This window comes from Petaurus breviceps, unplaced genomic scaffold (genome assembly GCF_028583685.1).
Source record: "Petaurus breviceps papuanus isolate PSGF00001 unplaced genomic scaffold, PetGlider_PUasm1.0 139, whole genome shotgun sequence".
NCBI classification, from domain to species: Eukaryota; Metazoa; Chordata; class Mammalia; order Diprotodontia; family Petauridae; genus Petaurus; species Petaurus breviceps.
The window spans coordinates 20,785,856-20,807,436 of NW_027185697.1; the positions used below are offsets into that span (position 1 = coordinate 20,785,856).

Genomic DNA, 21,581 nt, shown 5'->3' on the forward strand with positions numbered 1-21,581 from the left:
TATTGATCTGGTGAGTATTCTGATTTAAATAAAAATGTATATGGATTAAAAACATGTATTCTTCATGTTTATCTCATAGATTTGGCCACAGCACCTGTCCAGGCTTAAAGGTTGAGTGAAACATCACTTCACTACACATCACACTTCACTCAGGTCTCTCATGGACAAAAGCACTCAAAATAACCTCCTCCCGTCAAATAACACCCCTCTTCATCTCTCTAAAAACTTGCTAGGTAACTCCCAATTCCCCAAAACCTATTTATAATCTGTCAGGTCATGGGGAAAGATACTTGTGATGTTTGTCTCTGTTTTGATGAAGGAAAATGGTGGAGTCAAAGGGAAAAGATATATCTTGATGAAAAAAAAAATCAAACAAACAGACAAAAAAAAAACAACCACATCTTCATGGTCCAATGTGTATTTTTAATGAGTTCCAGACAAGGATTTGACCATCACATGTTCAAGTCCAGTCTTCAGGTAGCTTTTCACACAATGTTTGTTCATTCTTTTGGGATACTGTCTCCAGTAAGCATCATTTAAGATTTGTATAACCACCTGCCATCCACATACATTCTATTAAAATCTTATTTGCATTGGAACCCTCTTGGAAAGTGTTACCTAATTTCTCTTCACATTCTATAAAACTTTATCATATTCTAGGCAGCACCTCACACAATGATTGGTCAGTGGTGATGATAATCCACACCCACTTTCCCTCCTCTAATTACACAGAATTTTTGTTTTAGTGATGATTGGCTCTTAGGAGAGAAAATTTATTTCTCACCATCTTGACATTGTAATTGACTCATAGATGAGGAATAAAGATTACTAATTATTCCAGAAGCTTCTATTTCTTTTCCCGATGTGTTTTGGTGATAAAATAATGCCAGTTGAGCAAATGATTTTTTTTTCCCTCCATAGCTAATATGAGAAATTTCTCCCTTTTCTTGGTATAGCACCTGTCTTGGAGACACTAGACTATGGTTCTATCTTCCTCAAGGTTGTCAAATTAAACTAATGAAGTTAATCTAAACATAAAGCACTTCCAATCACATCAGAAAAGGACACAGTCATACAAAAAGAAAACCAAGATTAAAAAAGAAACATTTCAAATGTGTTTAGAAAATCCTCAATGAGCTGATTAGACACAATATTCTTTTCCTAATCCCAAAAGGCTATCATTGTTTTTTTTTCCCTATCCTATTCCTAATTACTAGGGAACTCCACTTCCTAAAACTATTTATAATCTCTCAGTCATAGGAAACTAAAATTTGGATGATTTTATTAGTGAGTGGATACAATTGAGGATATCACATCGTTCTCATAGGAAGAAATCCAGTTCCAAACGAATGACTATTCATTCACAAATGCTGTTAGAATGGATGTGGGATGCAGAAGACTCCTGGCCTCTATGTGCATTAAATTGATTATCTTTGAGAAACTGGTATGAGTTAATGACAAGTCAGAGAAAGACATTGGGGATTTCAGGAGAATGATCTTGTTTTTTAACCATTAGTCCATGGATTTTTTGAAATTGAATAATTATTGGTTTGTTTCCCATATTCCTGTAAGTTTTGTTTGATTTGATAAACTCAAAACTGGTGGAAGGGTGGAGTGGTGAATAATGTCTCTGGAGAAAAGAATAGTAAGTCAAAAATGAGTAGGAAGCTTCACCCAGCTATGTGCAATGAGGCCTACCTGTAAGAAATATGGATCACTGAACTGTTGCTATTTTCATGACACCTAATTACCCAATCATGAAATAAGTGATTTCCATTGCACCAAATAGCCCATACCTTCCCTTTTTTTCCTCACCCCCTCACCCTGCCCTTTCCAAAGAGGGGAGACCAAATGACGTCAATGAGAACACATGCATGCTGAAAGAATGCAAAGCATTGTTTTATTATGAATGTAATAAGTACAGATTTCCAGTGGCACAAATGACTTACAATACATGTAATCCTTAAATACCACTCTCTGAATTCTGCAATACTAACATACTGAGCAATGGAATTTATGAAAAGTAACAGAAATCTGGAAGAGCATCATGCCCCATACTTTGGTGGGATTCCTTTTTAATGACTCATTCATAGAACTGACCAAGAGTTTAAAAGATTTCTTATAGGAGAATGGCACTGAGGAGATTGTACAAATAACTTAATTTTTACTTTTATTGTTCTATCATCTTCTGACCCAACTGGATGGTTTAGCAAAGTGATATCCATTCTCCTGTGTTTAATGAACCCTTGTATCTTTATTTCATAACTAAAATCTGAACTAACTTAGAGCTCTATTATGAAAAAATACAAGTATATGGCCCCTGTTGGGATAACCAATTACCCAAGAATTTCTGACTCCATAAAAGGTCTCTAGGGACCACCTGAAATATTGTGTTCTGAACAGTTCTGAACAGAGTAGATACTCAAAAACACTAGTAATAAAGTAACAAACAAAATGTGAGACATTGTCTTATTTTCTCCTCCCTCCTTTTTCCATCTATGTCTCCATCTTATCTAATTTTATCTCCAATGTTTATGATAAAGTTTCTTGTTCAAAATATAATGCATTTATATCATAGGTGGAAGAAAATGATGAAATAAATGTATATAAATGTTGTCCTTTAGAGTTCCATTTCCATATCTCATCAGACAATTTAACCTTCAAGTGCTTGATCTATCTTAACCATAAGATTTTCCTTATAATGGTGGAAAGAGACGTTGCTGGTTACAAATTTTACAGGGTTTTTTACCCTCCCCCACCCCATCTCCCAGAAAAAGATTTCAGTTTACACATACAGGAAGAATGGCTATTTAGGCAAATGATATGGGGGAAATAAGATGCTTTATGTATAAATAGCTAAATATTTCATAATTTAGACATTATGAAATATCGAAAAATCTTTATTACTTGAAACCAAAGAAAAAGAATCTTCCTGATTTTGGCATACTTTTGATATCTACTCCATGCATTCCAAACAGACTGTCATTAATAAAGTATTTCTAATGCAGATATCTTAATCAAATAAATAACCTATACCTAACCATTAAATAAGATATAAAAAACGATGGTACCTTTCCCTTTCACAGCATATCCACTGGATTCAACATTACTAACAAAATATCAGTGTGGTCATTCTTTGATGTTTGATAAATACTCACAGTATTTTATTTGTTTTCTATTACTTTCCATCATTTTCTTTCCTCTATACTTACTTGGTGTTGATGAAAGAAAAATGGGAAAGAGGAAGAAAGGAAGGAAGAAATTGAAGGAGGGAAGAAGATAGGCAAGGTGGGAAAAGAAGTGGGGAGAGAGGGAAGAAAAGAAGGAAGAAAGGAAGGAGAAAGAAAGAGGGGGAAGGAAGGAGGGGAAGAAGAAACAAAGTAAAAGAAGGAAGAAAGGAACGAATGAACGAACGAAGGAAAAGGAGGTGCTGACAAAAGCAGGAACAATAAACAGACTCTAACTTCTTTCTAATGACTGACAAGTCTGTGTAGTCTAAATTTCAGATTTGCTCAAATTTGGGAAATGGAGGCTTAAGATATTTATTTGTAGTAAAAGAATAAAGTGACATAACAAGAAAAATGACACCTTACTATGATATTAATTGAACTGTCAATATTTTTAAAGAATAATTTCATAATGAAATTTGTTAATGTCATGAACTTTAGAATGGTTCAGGAAGTAAGAGGACATTTAGCTTATTTTAACCCCCTTAGATAAATATTTCAGTCTCAAGAAGAATGTCAAATCAAGAATGTCTGATCTCACAGAAGAAAAGGAATACTATATTCACTTGTAAATTTTTTCTCATTTTCCTATTTTTTTTAAATAGGGGAGGGAGTGACAGCATGGTATATGGGATAAAGAGCTGGTTGAGCCAGCCAGAAATATGTCTACATCCTGGCGCTGACACATATTGCCTGGGTGAAGTCACTTACACTCTTGATGCTTAGGCAAATCTCTGAGACTCTAAGTTTCAGAAAAGTTACTCCCTGTTCTTGGGAGTTTCCTCCATCTGAGTGTTCTCTACATAAACCAATGAAATGACAGAGCTAGTCCCTATCCCTGTAATAGAGAAAATGGAAGAATGTAGAATTTTCAAGCAATCACCCTAGTTGCCTCGCTATCAGTTGAAATTCCCATTCCCACATAGAGAAGGATTAGTAACTCTAATGTCCTAATCAGAATTTTACAGTCATCAACATTGCAAAGGTAATTAGTAGTTAGATACTTGCAGGCTTATATTGGTGGAGAGAGGAGAGAGGCAACTGTCTATCTTGGAGACAGAGCAAAATTACTAGTGATATGCAAAAGGTGGGGTGTTGCTTAGGATTCCCTTTCCTTTCAAGTATTACATGTAGAATTTAAACATATTTGGTTCCATAAAAGAGCTGCTGAGATGTTATAACCACAACTCAGAGATGATATATATCAGCATCGCTGGAAGAAAACAATAGCATTTCTGCACCTGTGGACAAGGAGAAGAAAGGGGAAGATTGAATTCAAGGGAAAAAATAATAAATGGTGACAAGAAGTGGTAGGGGGCAGAGGAATGAGAGCTTAGCATTTCTTCCCTCCTCAAATCAGCAGCAAGTTACCCTTTCTGGCTTTGTACTACCCTAACCTTGCAATGTGAACAAAATGTGTTAGAAATTGTCCTACCTACAGTTATACTACAATTTCAAAGCAGGTCAAAAAACTAGTGGATGGTGGATTGAGTGACGTGTCCACATGCATAATACACACACACTATGCACACGCACGCACACACACACTTGTGTGTGTTAAATATGTGTATATATATACACATATACACATAGATATGTTTATGTGAATAAATACATATATTTATATTTACAAAGTACAGACATAAAGGTATTCATTGCAAATGTGCAATGGGGAGGTAAGGGTAGTGAGCATGAATAGTATGCTACTATTGTATTATAGTACGAAAGGAGAAGGAGCTATTCTGGAAGGCAGCTCTGCCAATAGGAATGGTAGTTACTGAAGAAGAGATGCCCAAGGAAAAGACCACAGGAATGCAGACCCCATTACTATTAGCTTTGTGGGCAGCATACCACTGGGTCTCAGACGGCAAAGAAGATTTACCAGGGGTGGGGAATGTGCAGCCTCAAGGACACATGTGGTCTTCTAGTCCCTCAACTGTGGCCCATTGATGGAATCCAAACTCCAGAAATTTTTTTTGTGAAGTCTGGATGCAAAGGACCACACTTGAGGACCTAGAGGGCCACATGTGGCCCCATGGCCATAGAATGCCCACCCCTGAATTCTATGCTTTGATCCAATGACCAAAGTAAACCCATGAATTAAACCTATACTGATTGCTTATGTATATACATATACATATATATCTATATATGTATGCATATGTATATGTATGTATATAGAAGAGCTGATGTGACACTAACAAGAGACTCTCATGTCACCCACGAGGTGAGGCAGTGTGGTACTCTGCACCATGGAAATAAGGGTGTTCTTTGAATTGCTCAATAAAAATGAGGAATGAGGGGCAAGGAATCAAGAAACTTCATTCTAAATGTGCCACAACATAAAATTAGCTGGAATTGTGGGAAATATCAGGTCTCCTGTGCCAATTAAAATTTACCTTATCTGAATACTGGGAGCTGGGAAAGAACCAATCCAATTAATCACAATCAATTCATATTCCATAAAATAAGAATATGATTTACTAAACAACAAAAAATAAAAACATATATACGTATGCACACATACATAGGTATACAAAGTCCTACATGCTTATTTAATATGTATATGTTAGAATTAATAACATGGCAGTAAGATGGCCCAGGAGTCAGGAACACCTGGGGTCAATTTCCACCTCTGATAATTACTGGCTATATGATCTCAACAACTCAATCTCTCAGTGTCCCCAGTTAACTTTCTAAAATTATATATATTTTAATGGAGATCTGAAGAGATTAATAAAATCACAATTATTCATCCCCAAGATAGTCATCATATATAGCATACTTACGTATTTCATACCCAGAATCAAAATTCAAAAATTTAAAACTCCTACAATTGATTCCTAGAAAAAAATGCCAATCTATTTTGATTGCTTTTGGTAAAGATTCATGTTGCTCACAATCAGGGTTTTCCTCCTACATTTGAATGCCTACATTCTCTTTTGCAATTAAATCATGAAGTGCTTCTGAAAATACAACTATTGCTGCCTAAATTTGTGATTCTATTTGTGGCCAATACTGGGAATATTTTCAACCCTCTTTCTGGGGGAGGGGAATAAAATGTTAATTGCCACCCAAAGAAAATCCTATTAAATGTATAGTGTGAGTCTAGATCATGGAGTTCATGAAATAACTTCAGTGTTTATGAAATACTTTATGCAGTTCTCAGGAACATAGACAAGACAGACACAGGATGAGAAAGCAGGAACAAAATTCAATTTGTACTGAGGGAAGGCCCATATTAAGGAGATAAGAGATGTCTTGGAGGATATAGATTGTGATTCTTTTTAATAGATAGCTCCCATCTGGGATGTGAGTAGGAAAAGGAGTGAAGTTAATACACAGAAAAATAGAGATTTTGGCCTCTCTTATGACGTCATTTGTCGCCACATCAATGGACATTGTGGTCATCATTATGGCTGATGACAACAATGATAACAATGCATCCATGGTGAGCAGGATAGTTTTCAAGCTTACAGTTGTGTTTATCGATAACGATCATTTTATATTTATGTGGCAGTTCGCAATGGAGGAGCTCGGAGTGGTTTCCAAACAGTAGCTCATTAATCATTTCAGCATTGCTGCAAGTATGTTGGGCAGTTATTATCCCTGTTCCATAGATGAAAAAAATGTTTCACAAAAGGGTCAAAGATATTTCCCAGTCCAACATTTCAGAAGTCAAGCAATTTAGTTATAGACCGTAGAGACCTGGTTTTTACCACCTGATCTAATGATGGACCCAATGTAATATTGTCCTACTTTGTGACTTGACCATCAACCTCAAAATACTCCACGGCGACCTCTCCTTTATTATTTTTATGATCCTGTAAACTTAAGAGTAAATATCCACTGTTCACTTAGGAGTATGAATGGCTGTAAGTACTATAGGCTTATTTTCTTTCCCCTGCCCTCACACCCAATTCATCACATTCTCTCTGTCTCTCTGTCTCTGTCTCTCTCTTTCTCTCACTCCCTCCCTCCCTCATATAAATATATCCATAGGAATTACTAAAAATTGTAATTTCCAATTTCAAAGTACTTCATCTAGAAATGCATTGAGAATCCCATCTTGTTCAAAGTTACAAGGTGATTTTTTTTAAATCATTATTTTTATCACTTATTTTGGGGATATTTTTGAACATGGGTGTCAAAACGCACGAGTTCAGAAAATGCACTGATCTGACTTAAAACAAAACATATATTTCTAAGTCGGGGACCTAGGGGAGAGTTATTTAAGTCATATTAAGCAGGACATGAGGAAGAAGGGAGGGGATAGGAATAATAATCAGGCAGCACATCACCTAGGTGAGCTTATCTTCCAAAGATGACAACCGTATAGTCTTTAATAATTACTATGAACTTTCTATGCCATATCCAGTGACATTTAAGTTCATCAAGAGAGATCACCTACGCTTTGTATTAGTCTATCTAAAAACAACCGAAAGGGAGAAAAACAAAGAGAAAGGCTTTTTGTGATTTAGTGAAAGAGCAAAGGATTGCGAGGCCTGGGAGATACTAACCAGGGCATTTTGGGAAATTCTGAGCTCCATTGTCTTCATCTGCAAAATAAATTCGTTGGGATAGTCAATAGTTTAGTCAATATCAATAGTCAATAGTTTGCTTCAAACTCTAGATTTAGGATTCTATGATGGAAGCAGGTAGATAGAAGTTAGCTAATCAGCATGATACATATTGAGAGCTGTTAATTCCTACATGCCTAGAAGGTTATTTGGAATTTATATTTTTTAAATGTATAGGGAATTTTCACCTACGATTATGTAAAATTATATATATATATATGTATATATATATAATTAGCATTACAGTATAATTGTTTTCCTTTGTAATCTTTTTTATTTTATTTGAAAAATTTAAATCATTATTGTCAGAAGGGGTCCATAAGCTTCCCCACAATACCAATAGGGCCCATGATACACACAAGAACAGAAGGGAGTAAACATTCATGCAGCACCTGCTATGCTGTCAGCTACTGTGTTAAGCCCTTTCTAAAAGTATTTTCTCATTTCATCTTCACGACAACTTTGAGAGGGAGGCACTATAATTATCACCATTTTATAGTTGAGGAAACTGAGGCAAAGAGATGTTAGGGTCAAACTGCTAGTAAGTGTCTAAGGCTGGATTCGAATTCAAGTCTTCCTGAGTTCACGCCCAGTGATCCTCATTTATATCATTTGCAAAAGCATGGGGAAGTCACGATATTCATCGCTGGGAAACAAAAACACAGACCTACACTGATAAAATCACAGACTTCAGAAACAGATACCATATAGATATAAAAATACATTCAAAGTACTTTCGACTCAAATCCTGTAGCTGACACTGGTTGTGTGAGCCTGGATAAGCCACTTAATCTTCTGGTGACTCAAGTTCCTGAACTCATCTACTAGGTAAGCAGTAGGATTCAATATTTATGGCATAGCAAGCACACACACCAGGTCATTCAATCTGTTAAAATCACATTATTTTTTCTTCTCCTTCTTTTTCTGCTTTTCTTCTTTTGCTGCTTCTTTTTCTTCTGCTGCTGCTTTTCCCTCTTCTTCTCCCTCAAGTCTTCCCCCATATAGAAACACATATATGTTTGTGTACATATATACAGAAACATACATGTATGCATATACACACATATACGTATATTGCACACACATATATTATGATTTTATTATTTTACCTGCAACACTCATCAAAAATTTCTTATCACTTCCAACTTTCTCTTAATATAACGAAAATTCTACCACTAATGAAATGTATGCTCCTTGAAGTCAGGATCTGTTTCTCTTCTTTTCTTTTCTTTTTTTTGTATTGCATCCCTAGGGCCTGTCACATGAAAGCCCAATTTTAAATATTAGTTGATGGAGACTTTCTGTATATTTACCCTGCACACATCCATTCTGGAACCTCTAGACCTCATTGTTTAGATACAAGTGGACACCTTACTCAGCCACCATAAATGAAGCAGTGCCCTGAAAATGTGTCCTGCCTTAGACAGTAACTATGAGAACTTGTCTCCATTTCATCTGAATGTCTCTGCATCCAAATTATCAATCACATTTTAAAAAATAAGCCATTGCTGACTGTGCTAGTCAAGTGTAGCTTTGGCGTGATCAATGGTTGAAACGCTTCTAGGTGCCCCAAAGAGGTGTGGACCATGAGTTTTAAGTCCATGCCAACTTCTTCTCACTTACATTTGCTTTATTTTCATATTTTATAGTTCTAGGACAAGCATGGCAGAAGTGTCACTGTAGGAGAAATAAAACCTCAAGATCTTTTCATCACAGGATGCACAGAATTAAGGAACAAATGAGGAGGATTTTGTTGGATTTAATTATCGATGGCAGTAGGTCTATCTCTAATAGTTCTGTAAGAATGCAGAGTACTCATTGATGGCAATTCCACGAGAATTATGTGTGAATATGTATGCATTTATCAGCTCTGCACAAGAGCTAAATAGGACCTCAGATATGGGAAAACTAAGACCTAAGGTAGTTAAGTGACCTGCCCAATGTCACGCAAAAAGTGTCAGAGGCAATATGTGAACACATTTCATCTACTTCCAGAGTCAGCATTTGTTTTTGCATTATACCACACTGACTTGGAAGTCAAGCATAGAGAATTCCAATGAATTTGTATATTGTTGAAGAAAAATAGGAAAATTCCAGACTGATTCAGGATGGCTACATAAAAAGAAAATAGGAGAAATGATCAGTGACATAAAAAAAAATGTCCATTTGCATAGAATTGTTGGGGAACAGTAGATCTGGTTAAATGTTACTATAACTAGTTATTATTTTATCTATCATCATAGCATCATAGATTTCAAGCTAGAAGGAAACTGGTATTCAGGTATTTAGTCGTTTCTGACAATTTGTGACCCCATGAACCATAGCACAACAATGCTGTCCATCTGTTTTCTTGGCAAAGCTACAGAAGTGGTTTGCCATTCCCAAGAAGTTATTCAACCTCCTACCCCAATATTTTTAGTGATGAAGAATCTGAAGGTGACAGAAATTAATTGACTTGTCCAGGATCAAGTTATATAGTTAGTAGAAGATGCAAAATTTGAGCCTAGGTCTTCCTGAGTCCAAGTTTAGAACACTATCCTTTATTTAACAGTGCTTCTGAATGAATTACCTTCAAAAAGATTTACATTGTTTTCTTATTGGGGCATAGGGAAGGGATCTGTTATTTCATAGGTCTACAGAATTCGGATATAGAACCTACTCCCATCCCTGTAGACAAGAAACTTCTGAACATTTGCATTTTAGAAGGTTGAGGCATTGACCAGTTATATAATTTGACCAGGGACACATCATGCATCAGTGACTGGCCTGTAATCCAGGCATTCCTGACTCTTTATCCTGAAACTTCACCCACTTATATACTATGTTATGATGCTCTACAATGTAATGCGTATACCTATTAACACAATTAAAATAATATTATCCATATGTATATGTACCCACATCAGTGAAGTCACAAATCTAACAAAATATTGAGATTTTTTTTTTTTACTTTTTGGAGTGCAATTGTGGTTGTGTCCAAGGTCACATGGCTAAGTTTGTGTGTGTGTGTGTGTGTGTGTGTGTGTGTGTGTGTGTGTTAGGTGTCTTGGAGCCAAATCCAAACCCAGGTCCTCCTGACTCCAGGGCCAGTGCTCTATTCCTTTAGCTACCTAGCCACCCTGAGAAATTTTCTTAAACATAAAGGTTGCCTCATCTCCAACTTGAAATGGATTCATAGAATTCCAGTTCCTGTAGGAAGTATATCCAATATTATTGATGTTTAAGTTCCCAAGGCAGAACTTACCAGAGGCAGATAGATGATAGATAGATAGACAGACAGATAAATAGATACATACCTCTATATCTATCTTTCCATCTATCTATCTATCTGAACATTAGCAATCTTTTAAAAGAAGCCAAGTTCCTCTCCGTGGAGCCTAGTACCTCAAATGGCACAAAATAAACCTTTAACAGATGCTTTTCGGAAGATAGATGAGTAGTTTGGCATTAACTATTTCAAGTGTGTGTCTGTGTATACATACACACACACACACTCACACAGACACACATGAACTCTGGATTCACACAGTCCTAAGACCATCTATAGATTGCTCCCATATATGTTTTGACCTAACATAAAGATCTATTCCAATGGATAACATTCTAATGGCCAAATTTATTTTGATCTTTATGTTCCTCAGTAGGGAAAACATAGCCTACTTAAACCTGATATTGAACACTGCCCATGGCCTTGACCCTTCCCTAGCAGTTTCTGGGACAGAATTTGCTAAGTGGATATGAGTTTCTTTTCCACAGGACAATTTGCAATTTCCTAACTTAGATTTAAAGTTCTAAGGGACTAGGACTTAAAGGAGAAAAGTAGCATGGTAATTTCCCTTTTACTGTTAATCTGTGTTCATAAAAATGACAATATCCCTAAATTGTTTTGGCTATTATACCTAAACCTGTTTGAACTTACATGAAACTGCAAAAATATTCAATTTTGTCATTAATTTTATGCTTTTCCACTGATAAAACGAGCATCCCATTTTCTCAGGCATTCACTGCATGGGTTAACATCTATTATGCCCCAGTGTCAAAGTCCCATCTTTTATATGAACATTTATGGACGTTCCGTCATTTAGGAAATCATATTCTGATTTAGAGGATGAAAGTCCTGCAAGATTATAAAATCATCTACACATGTCTTAAAATACTGTCTCCAAACAACATACTCTGTGTAGAGTTAGAAAAGAAATTTTCTGAGAAGTCTGTAGAAGATGATAATAATACATTTCTGAGTACAGTTGGTACCTCAGGAAAGAAGTTACTAAGCAGGATAAGAAACGCCGATTAATGCTTTGTAGTCCGAGGCTGATAGTGAGCACTTGACCTGCCCCTTAAATTCTCTCTTTCCTCCCACGTGTCCCATGACACTAAGACCTGCTATGTAAGCTAGAGGAGACAAGGTCAAATACTGGACAAAAGGCATATCTAAGAGTAAAAGGATTTTAAAGCTAGACTGTCCATCATAGGCCAAAGCCTGGAGGGCCTTGGGCTCTCTTTCATCTTCAGCCTGGCAGATTGCTTACAGATATCAATTTATTGTATCATTGCCTACAGACACTTAGGAACCATATACAAAGGAAAAATATTAAGTTCAGTCATTAAAAAAAAACTTTTTAAAACAAAAACATGAGTCCAGACAGACAAGTGGGAATTTTGAAGAATAGACTGATTTGGAAATCAATTAGTTGAATCAACTTGAATGAATTCTTTCAGAAAAATGACTTATTTGGAGGAATTATTTTCCCTATGTTTTTAATCCTCCAAATCAGTTTATGCAGATAGACACAATTTTAATGGGGACAAAGGAGCAAAATGTCACGATAGTAGAAAAGCACAGAAATTTTAGGTAACCAATATAGTCTAAAGTAGTCCTCCAAGAAAACAAACAGGCTTAACAGGCTTAAGCCTAAGAAAGGCATCCAGCTTTATTTGACTTGTTATACATGTCTTTCTTTTTTCCACTTATTTTTGTTAATCAAAATGAAATTGATGGCTTAGAAAATACAAAGCTGAGAAGAATCTTTAAGAATATTGCAAACCATCTATATCATACAATATATCAGGACTGCCACAATATTTTTTTCTTTATTACAATTTCTACATTTGTGTGTAGGGATAACTGTTTATGAGATGAGGGATCAAGAAGGCTAATGGGTTTGAGCCTACCACCATCTTATGTTTGCATAAGTATATTACCTTTGCAGGCCATTGGAGTGTTCCCATTCAGGAAACTGGTAAAAAGGTCAATGTCTAAAGTGTCTATAAAATACAGGGGAACTAGGAAAGTGGACAGTTTGCACCTAGCCAGAGAATAGAAAAAAGATAAGGATTGCATAGTCACAGGATGTCTGAAATCTTCTTGGAACCAATAGAGACAAGCTAACAATTAAAATCCCAAGGAAATGCAAATGAACCCAACCTACTGCTATAAAACAAAAACAGAATCACTCACCAACTTTTAAAACCATCACAGTTTAACCCTTAAGAGATTACAATAAGGTGCTTACTTCAAAGATTAGTTTTCTCTTTTCCTAAAAATCACCATGGTATTTTTTAAATTTAAAATGAAAGGTTAAATCATAGGAACACAAGTCTTAGGACTAAGAGGTCCTTAAGAGACATCTAGTCCAACCCTCTTCATTTTTCAGGTACAGAAACTGAGGCCCTGAGAAGTTTAGCAGTTTTGCTCAAGGTCATACAGGTAAGACATCACAAATGCAGGAGAATTTGAACTCAGATTCTCTGACTGATGATGAGTTGTTGTTTCCACTGTACTTCACCATGTCTCCTTTTCCCAAGTTCTTGATTTGCTTAGGTCATTATTCTTTCAGTGATTAAACTTCAATGATAAAATTAATAATGAAACACTCAGAGACAGAAGCAGCCACTGGTTTATTCTGTACGACCCCTTCATAGAGAAATAAATAAATAAATAATGAACGTTTTTAAAGATGGAAAAAAAAGTCCTTCAGGAGGTGAGAGAGGTGGTTCCATTTAGTGAAAGATCAAGAAAATGTCATGAGAAAAAGCAAGGAAAGTAACAATTTGATTTTTTTTTCCTTTCAATCAACACATTAAAGTTAGGGAAGAATCGTTTAACCATTATGTCTTCTCTGTCTAGTCACACTGAGTAAAGAAGCAGTGAGGGCCCCTGCTAGGCTAAACACAGTGGAACAATGACTGCAAACATCGTGACTTACGAGTCTATTATTTTTAAGGTGTTTTAATTCCTTCCATCAGAATATTCATTATTAATCATGATTTGTTTCCTGTCTGCTTTCTACTTAATAGAATTTATTATTGCCAAATAGTATGCATGTATACATACATATTTATGTATGTATAAATACATACATACATATCTATGTACCTTATGGAACTTACAAATCAAACTGGAGTAGAAATATGTATGCATATGTATGTATGTATATGTACACAATATATTCACATATATAAATATATACACACAGTGTATAGCATATATTTATATGTCTATAATTTTCCTTTCTCCAATTTGACTTGTAAATACTATATGGTTTATAATCATTTTTTAAAAACGAATACTTTTAACTACGGCATCAAAGCTAATATTATCTTGGCCTATGGTGTCTCTGTGGTAGTTTCTGGGTGCTACTGCATGTCCTGAACAATGAAGGGCACTGATAACTCTGATTTTCTTACAGAACTTAACAACTGAGAAAATCCCATTGCATGTATATGACATGAGTAACACAAGAAAACTTAGCTGTCTAGCTAGCTAACAGACATGATTAGTTTTGCTGTGTTTTTTCTCTTTCAGGAATGATCCTAGCAAAAAAGGGTATAGACATAAAAAAAATGCTGATACATAACTAGTCTCTCAAGCTAGGTAGGTTTTCCTCACATCTGATATCTTATATTTCCTCTCATTGCTCAGTGGATTTTTTTACAGGAAAAATTTTTCATCAACTCATATAATTTCTTTGAGACTCCCCTATTAAAAGCAAAACTACATACATATTTCCTTGACAAATATTTCTTAAAACATTTTGGCATTGGGAGGAGAAAGAAATAGTATTAAAAACAACAGTAACAATAACAATGGATATTTACATCAAGTGAAATGCTTCTAGTTTTGGGTGTGTTGCTAATCAAATGTTTGGCTTTGGTTAAAACAATTTCTCTCCCCAAGACTCAGTTGCCTCAACTGTAAAATGAGGGGATTGGACTTGGTGATTTCTAATGTCCCTACTAGCTTTCAAATGCCTCTGTGAATTTCCTTCCTATCTAGTACTGCTCTGAAGGGAAGAAAAAAGCATCAGTCATTAGGTACAGCAAGGCTACCTCAATTAACTTAGTGGAGAGGATGGTCTTCCTTTCCATTCCATCGTACTCAACATTTAAGTGGGTATAAAATATAAGGCACCAATAAGGGAAGAGGGTCTTCATCAATGTTAGCGTTCTAAAGTGCTAATGAGGGTTCAAAATCCATCAAGATCTATAGACCTTCTTAGAAGGCCCTCCACTACTACCCAGGATTCAGAAAAAAATTTATAATCTGGGTGTCTTGTTTCCTATTCATCCTCAAGCTGGATCAGATGTACAAAGAAAGACAAAAAGTTCACCATTTGCAATGCTTTTCTGTAGTCCTCACTGTGCAAATTTCTAGGTTATTTAAACCTAAGTGATTTGCCCCAAAGTGTTTTAGTTACTAGCCAGCTTGAGGACTGTAGTCTGGTTGGAGCAGAGAGAGTTTAAGGCTAGATGAAATTTACTATATTGTTTGGCTGATATGGAAACAGTGGGCAGGGTGGGGGGTGTTGTGAGTCATGTGGTTCTAAACTCTCATGGAAAAGCTCTTTTCCAAAGGCAAGTAACTGTAAATAGAATATCAGACAGCCCCCCTGCCAACCCTGAGTCCCTCCCTGAACTGGAGTAGTGGGATGAATTATTCATGTGTTAAGGTTAACTTTTTCTTCGAATACTATGCATTTATCCCTGAATATGAGCTAGGGGCAGGGACTAAGGGAGCTGTAACTTTTTTTTTTCCTTTTTCTGGTCTTTATTATCTACCCACAATTTATATTAAGACCTAAAGGATTCAGGATGTGTATTTCTTCCCCCAAACCTGAAATACAAATGCTAAGAGGCAATCCCTTAAAATATTGCTTTGAGACATTAGGTGAAGCTAAATTTATAGAAAGAGAAAATAGTCAAATCTCAACCCCCCGCCTTTCACCCTAACGGTATCTGGGGTCAGTTTTAGTCAAAGAGATTAACAATACACATCATTTCCTTCTGGGATAACACCAACAATGACAGACAGTTCATCTCATGCCTTCAATTGTATAATGGCAAAATCACCTATAGTATAGTATCACAGCCCAGTAGAAGCTACCCCTTGACATGTAGTTACAGTTACACACATCCTCTGATTCCAGACAACTAGCCAATACTCAAACATAACAAGCCTTTAAAAACAAACCAGAAAAAAAAAAAGGTGTCACAGGCCCTTCTGATGACAGGGAAAATCTCACATTGAAATAATAATAACAAAAATAAAACCTCCTTGTATTATACCAGAGCAGACTCCTGACATTCTCTAGGATGGTATAAAGTTTGAGATGGAAAGTAAAAAGTGGCAGGCATCCCTGTGTGTCAGACATAGCTATTACCTGCTTGAGTTAGAAACTGAAACATTTACAGCAAATCAACCCTTGGTCAATTTCTCTTTGGTTTATATCCTCTTCAAATCCAGCAATTTTGGTATTTTTTATTAACATGGAACCTCCTTCATTCATATTTCTAAGAAAAATAAAATAAAATAAACCGGAAAACCAAGAACCAGCCATCAAATCCATACTCAAAAAAAAATGAAAGAAAGAAAAAAGAAACGAAAACAGTTCTTCAAAGTCCAACCCCTATGTACAAACTTTAAGAAGTAGATGCTGTAACACGGAGGTTTATTCCAACTTAATCTCATCCTTGAATGAACTTCCTTCAAGTCTCAACTCCTTTAAAAATAACCACAGTCACTTTCCTGGTGGTTGTAATTTAATTAAATAACCTTCCACACTGAGCAAAACCCCAAAGCAAAAGGCTCATTAATCTTTCTAGTGATTAGAGACACCTCAAGAGCTTCAAACATTTACCTCTCCTTCCCAGCAGCTGAAATGCTTTTAGGAGGATCATGGTTCATACCTCACATTCCCTGGAGCCAGAGATGGTGTATGTGCAAGGCCCCGATCCATTAACTGATACATCCATGGTCTCAGAGTTCGTTGGCTTGTAGTCCACGTAATACTCCTGTAACGGGGAATTCATTTGTCTTTCGGATTCTCTGGCCTTTTTCCGGCGTCTCTTCATGAGAGAATGCTGCTGGAGTTGCTTCATGCTGGCCGGGTAACGCTTCCACGACACATAGATCACCAAGAGGATCATGGCCACCGAGAGAAAGAGAGCCACGCTGCCAGCAATGATCTTGTGGAACGACACGTGCTCATATTCCGGCTCTGTGCCAGGCAAGGGAAAGGCCGGGGAAGGGCTCGGTGTGATTGCAGTCGGTTGGGTGGTTTCCAGTTTGGAGACAGTGGGTTTGAGAACCACCAGAGGCTTCTGGGGAGTCTGTGGGGCCTGATGGGGCTTCTCCGTCACCACCACCTGGATTTCCGCACATATATTGTACGTTTCCACCGCATCGCTGACCTTCTCCCCCTGGATTTGCTTAGGGCCTGCACATATCATTGTGCTCTCTTTGTTCCCTTTGAAATTTTTAAGCCAAGAAAAGAGGGGGCAGATGCTCCGACTACATTCCCACATGTTCCCTGACAAGGTGATAGATATTAAGGAGATCCAGGCATTGACAGTCTCCTGAGAGATGTTGGTGAGCTTGTTGGAATCCAGATTCAACTTCTGCAAGTTGGGCAGGCATTTAAAAGTGCCGGGCTCGATCCCTTGGATATCATTTCCTGACAGATCCAGGTTGTGAAGGGAGCTCCAAGTCCACGTTAAGCCTTGGTTGATGGAGCGGATGCGATTCCACTGCAAGTAGATGGAGCGAAGGTTGAAGAGGCGGGGAAAGTGAGCAAAGTTGATCTTAGAAAACTGGTTATGCTCCAGGTGGAGCTCCTTCAGCTTCAAGAGGCCCGCAAAAGCATTCCGGGAAAGACTCCGGAGGCGGTTGTAGCCCAGGTCCAGGAAGTCCAAGTTGCGGCAGTCCTGGAAAACTCGGATGGGCACAGTCTTCAGAGAGTTGGACCGCAGGTGCAGAATGATCAGCTTCCGGAGGCCCTTGAATTGCTCCGACTGCAAGGTCTGCAGCTTATTGTAGGAGAGGTCCAGGTTCCGGAGGTTCGGCACCGGATGGAATGTCTTGTTGTGCAGGTGCGTGATTTTATTGGAGCTCAGAATCAGTTCCTTGAGCCTGCGAATGCCCTGAAATGCGTCCTCGTCCACAGAGCTGATGTAATTATGGTCCAGATAGAGCCACACGAGCTGATTCAGCCCCGCGAACTGACTGGCTTTCAGCTTCTGGATGCTGTTGAAGCGCAGCGACAAGCCCTGGGACCCCCCGGAAATGTTCCTGGGGATGTCTGCGAAGGCGTGAGACTCACAGTACACAATTTTCCCATCGCATCTGCAGTTCCTGGGGCAAGGTCTCTGAGCACCCGTGAGCATCACAAGCAGGACTGTGGGCAACAGCACCAGTACCACGCTCATGCCTCTCAGCTGCTTAATTAAATGGAAACCTGCAATAGGGAAAGAAGAGAACAAGTGGGCATTTCAGGCTAGGCAGATCTCCCTAGCAGCTTTGGGGGGGGAGGGGCTTCGGAGGGCTTTGGCTGGTGGCTAGGTGGAAAGGCAGCTTACCCCCCCCCCTCTTTTCTTAAGGCATGATTTCCCTTATCACCGCATAGGAGCTCTTAAGGAAGCGGCCCTTTCTTGATGCTCAGTTACTTTGGGAATGATTTATGGGTCTCTGGAGCTAGGTCCAGCCTCCTCGGGTTCGCATGTTCATCAGCATGATACGTTGCAGGGATTTTCTCATCACCTGACACCACAGTTCTAACAAGTAACATATTTGTCAAATCATTGTATTGAATGCCAGCCATGGAAGGAAGTGAAGTGTAGCTACTGGTGATTTAAGGGGGAGGCGGAGGGGGGGGGGGGGGGGTTGTTACTTAATAAACTCACTACTTATAAATCCTTCCTGCTTTAGGGGAAATGCGATTGTTTCACATAACTGCGGAGAGAGGAGTTCATAGGCTGTAAAGTTTCCCCTGCCGGAAAATGTGTGCCCCTCGCCTAATAGAAAGCTAAGATGCGAGGTCTGGGAGATGGCATGGGCACGGATCGCGGCAGCCAATGGAGCGTGGCATGAAGACTAATAACAGAGCGGCAATTCCAGGCTCTTAATAAATGCATACGTAATAAACATACAAGAAGATAGCTGCGTTTTGTGGGTCCCTTGCCCATGATACATGCGTGGCAAGCAATGGATACTGCAAAGTTTCCCTCGCCAGAGCCTCATGAAACGTTTGCTACCCGGCAAGAAATGGTCCGCGGGTAGAAGAGTCCTGTTACTGAACACAGTCAGTCGCTCTTTCATATTCAGGGACTGATTAAGGAAACAGAGATCGGAATACTTTGTCTCCTTCAAGTCCGCGTCCTCTCTGCGCCCCCTCCAACCCCTACTAATGTCAGGACTGCTGGCTTCCCGCAAAGTTGACTTCTTCTAGCAATCAGGTTTCATTTCCCTGTCGTTGGGATTTGAAAGATTTTTCTTTTATCAATAATGGTTTTATTATTTCTTGGGGGGGGGGGAGAAAAAATAAAGACTTCCGTTGACTGCAGTTTTCTTTTTCGCATGTTCCCAATTTTCAAACATGAAGCAATCAGCACAGATCCTTCATCTAAAAATCTTGTCTTCCAGTGGAATGATTTTTTTTCCCTTTTAATTTAGACCCTGATCTTGCGCTGTGCTCTCTCCTCGCCAGCCCCAGTCTCACTGAAATACGTTCCAGTTATTCCAGACAGGAGAAGGAGGTGGGGGTGCTAGAGAGAAGGTGGGGGGGAAGGCAGTCACACTTGAAAAAATAAGGCTGGCAAATGACTGCTTGAAATTTGGAAGCTGGGTTAGGGCTCTGGCTTCAAATACAGGAACAATGCTGGTGAAATCACCTCTAAAGTAACAGTGCCACCCCCAAACAGACACACAAACTGGAAAGTGTTAACTAGCCTCCTGACAGCCAAGAAGACGGAAAGCATGGGTAATATTATCATGAAATCAGGAGGCAGCCCAGTGTTTGTCTAGCCCACAGATCCCGATCTGGCTATTGCAGGAGCAGCCAGAGATCATCTGAGGAGTCATCCCTTTTTTAGAGTCTGGTCAACTCCTTTCTATGCATTTACAGAACCATTGTATCCTTGGGGGGAGGGGGGGAGGCTGCAGGGGGGAGAGGGTGGAGGAGAGTGATCTAAAAATATTGTTAACAACTCCAGTGAGTCACCTGGCCAAGTAATGTCCTACTGCTGGCTGCCACCCCCCATCACCCCCCTACCCTTCTGTCAGCCTTAATGCCTTGGCTGAGTCTGTACCCCCAGAGCTAGAGCTTTGATGAGAAGGAAATAACAAAAGTTCACTTACCCATCCTTTGTCATCCAAAAGCAGCTCCCCCTCTCTTTCTTCCTTTCCTTCCTTCCTTCGTCCCTCAGGTCTCTTCTTGCTGGCTCTCTGGTCTTTAATCCACCACAGCCTTCATGCCATGGGTACAGCTGTCACTCACAACCATCATGATCGGGCATGTGTGCCAGGAACCCACACAAAGTTCCCCAGAGAGGACAAGGAAAAAAAAAATAATAAAAGAAAGAAAAGAAAAAAAAAAGAAATGGGGGTTGGGGAAGGGGGGAGGGAGGAAGCAGGTGGGGGAGGGAGGGGAGGAGGGAAGAGGCTCTAGGCTCTAAGGGCCATTGTGTAATTGACCAGAGGGCCCCAGGCTGAAATTGACAATCCCCGTGGAGGGGCCCTAGCGCATCGCACGGAAGGCAAGCAACTTCTCTGGAGAGCTTCCTCCCAGTACCTGGCATTCCTTATGGCGCTGCCTTTGGCCATGCCCAGCTCCAGCCAGGCATCCTGTGGGGCCCCCCCTCACTTCTGGGAGCAAGCAGGCCTCCCTCCCGGGGCTGGAGGGGAGACCAGCCCAGCCCGGGGATTTCAGAAGGGAGGCAAGCTCTGTTTCTCCATTGAGCAGGGCAGGTCTAGAGCGCTTTGTAGCTAGGCTGAGAGGCAGTTCTTGTCTAATTCCGAAGGCTTTCCCTGAGACTGATGGTGCTCGGAGCTTGTTGGTGCTAATGCTTTCGTTTGTGATACACTGAGTGCCCTCCACTGGAGAAAACAGATCGCACATTAAAGGCATGAACAAGTGAGCCTGTCAGGGCTTTGCAGCCTTCCCTCTCTGGTTCAGACAGGAAAATTAAAGGCGCAGAAACACAACCCTGCCCCCCCCCATTATTAAATGTTTATGGAAAAGATTCCCTTGCACTGACTGCAAATCTAAATAAAACACCTGTTCCCTCCTTATTTAGCAATCAACAGTATTTATTTAAAGGAGGCCCTGACCAGAATATGCATTTTCCTCTGCAAATTACAAATGTTTTATTATCCTGATGCAACAGGGGAAATGGTGCATCTTATAGGGCTGCTTTCCCCTCCCCCCCTTTCTCCTTGGTTTGTTTTTATTTTTAAAAAATGCAACTTGAAATGGGTCTGAGCAAATCCAGCTGAGCA

The 21,581-nt window shown here is 38.9% G+C and overlaps 1 protein-coding gene across 1 annotated transcript; it reads right to left on the reverse strand.

The window, feature by feature from the left end:
• Nucleotides 1-1,774: 1,774 nt before the first annotated feature.
• LRRTM4 (leucine rich repeat transmembrane neuronal 4) lies at nucleotides 1,775-21,161 on the reverse strand. Its single transcript, XM_069067046.1, has 2 exons — nucleotides 20,442-21,161; nucleotides 1,775-18,543 (listed from the first exon to the last, which is right to left on the reverse strand). The coding sequence occupies exons 1-2, from the start codon at nucleotides 20,443-20,445 to the stop codon at nucleotides 16,991-16,993; spliced, it is 1,557 nt and encodes a 518-aa protein (XP_068923147.1). The 5' UTR covers nucleotides 20,446-21,161; the 3' UTR covers nucleotides 1,775-16,990.
• Nucleotides 21,162-21,581: the final 420 nt, after the last annotated feature.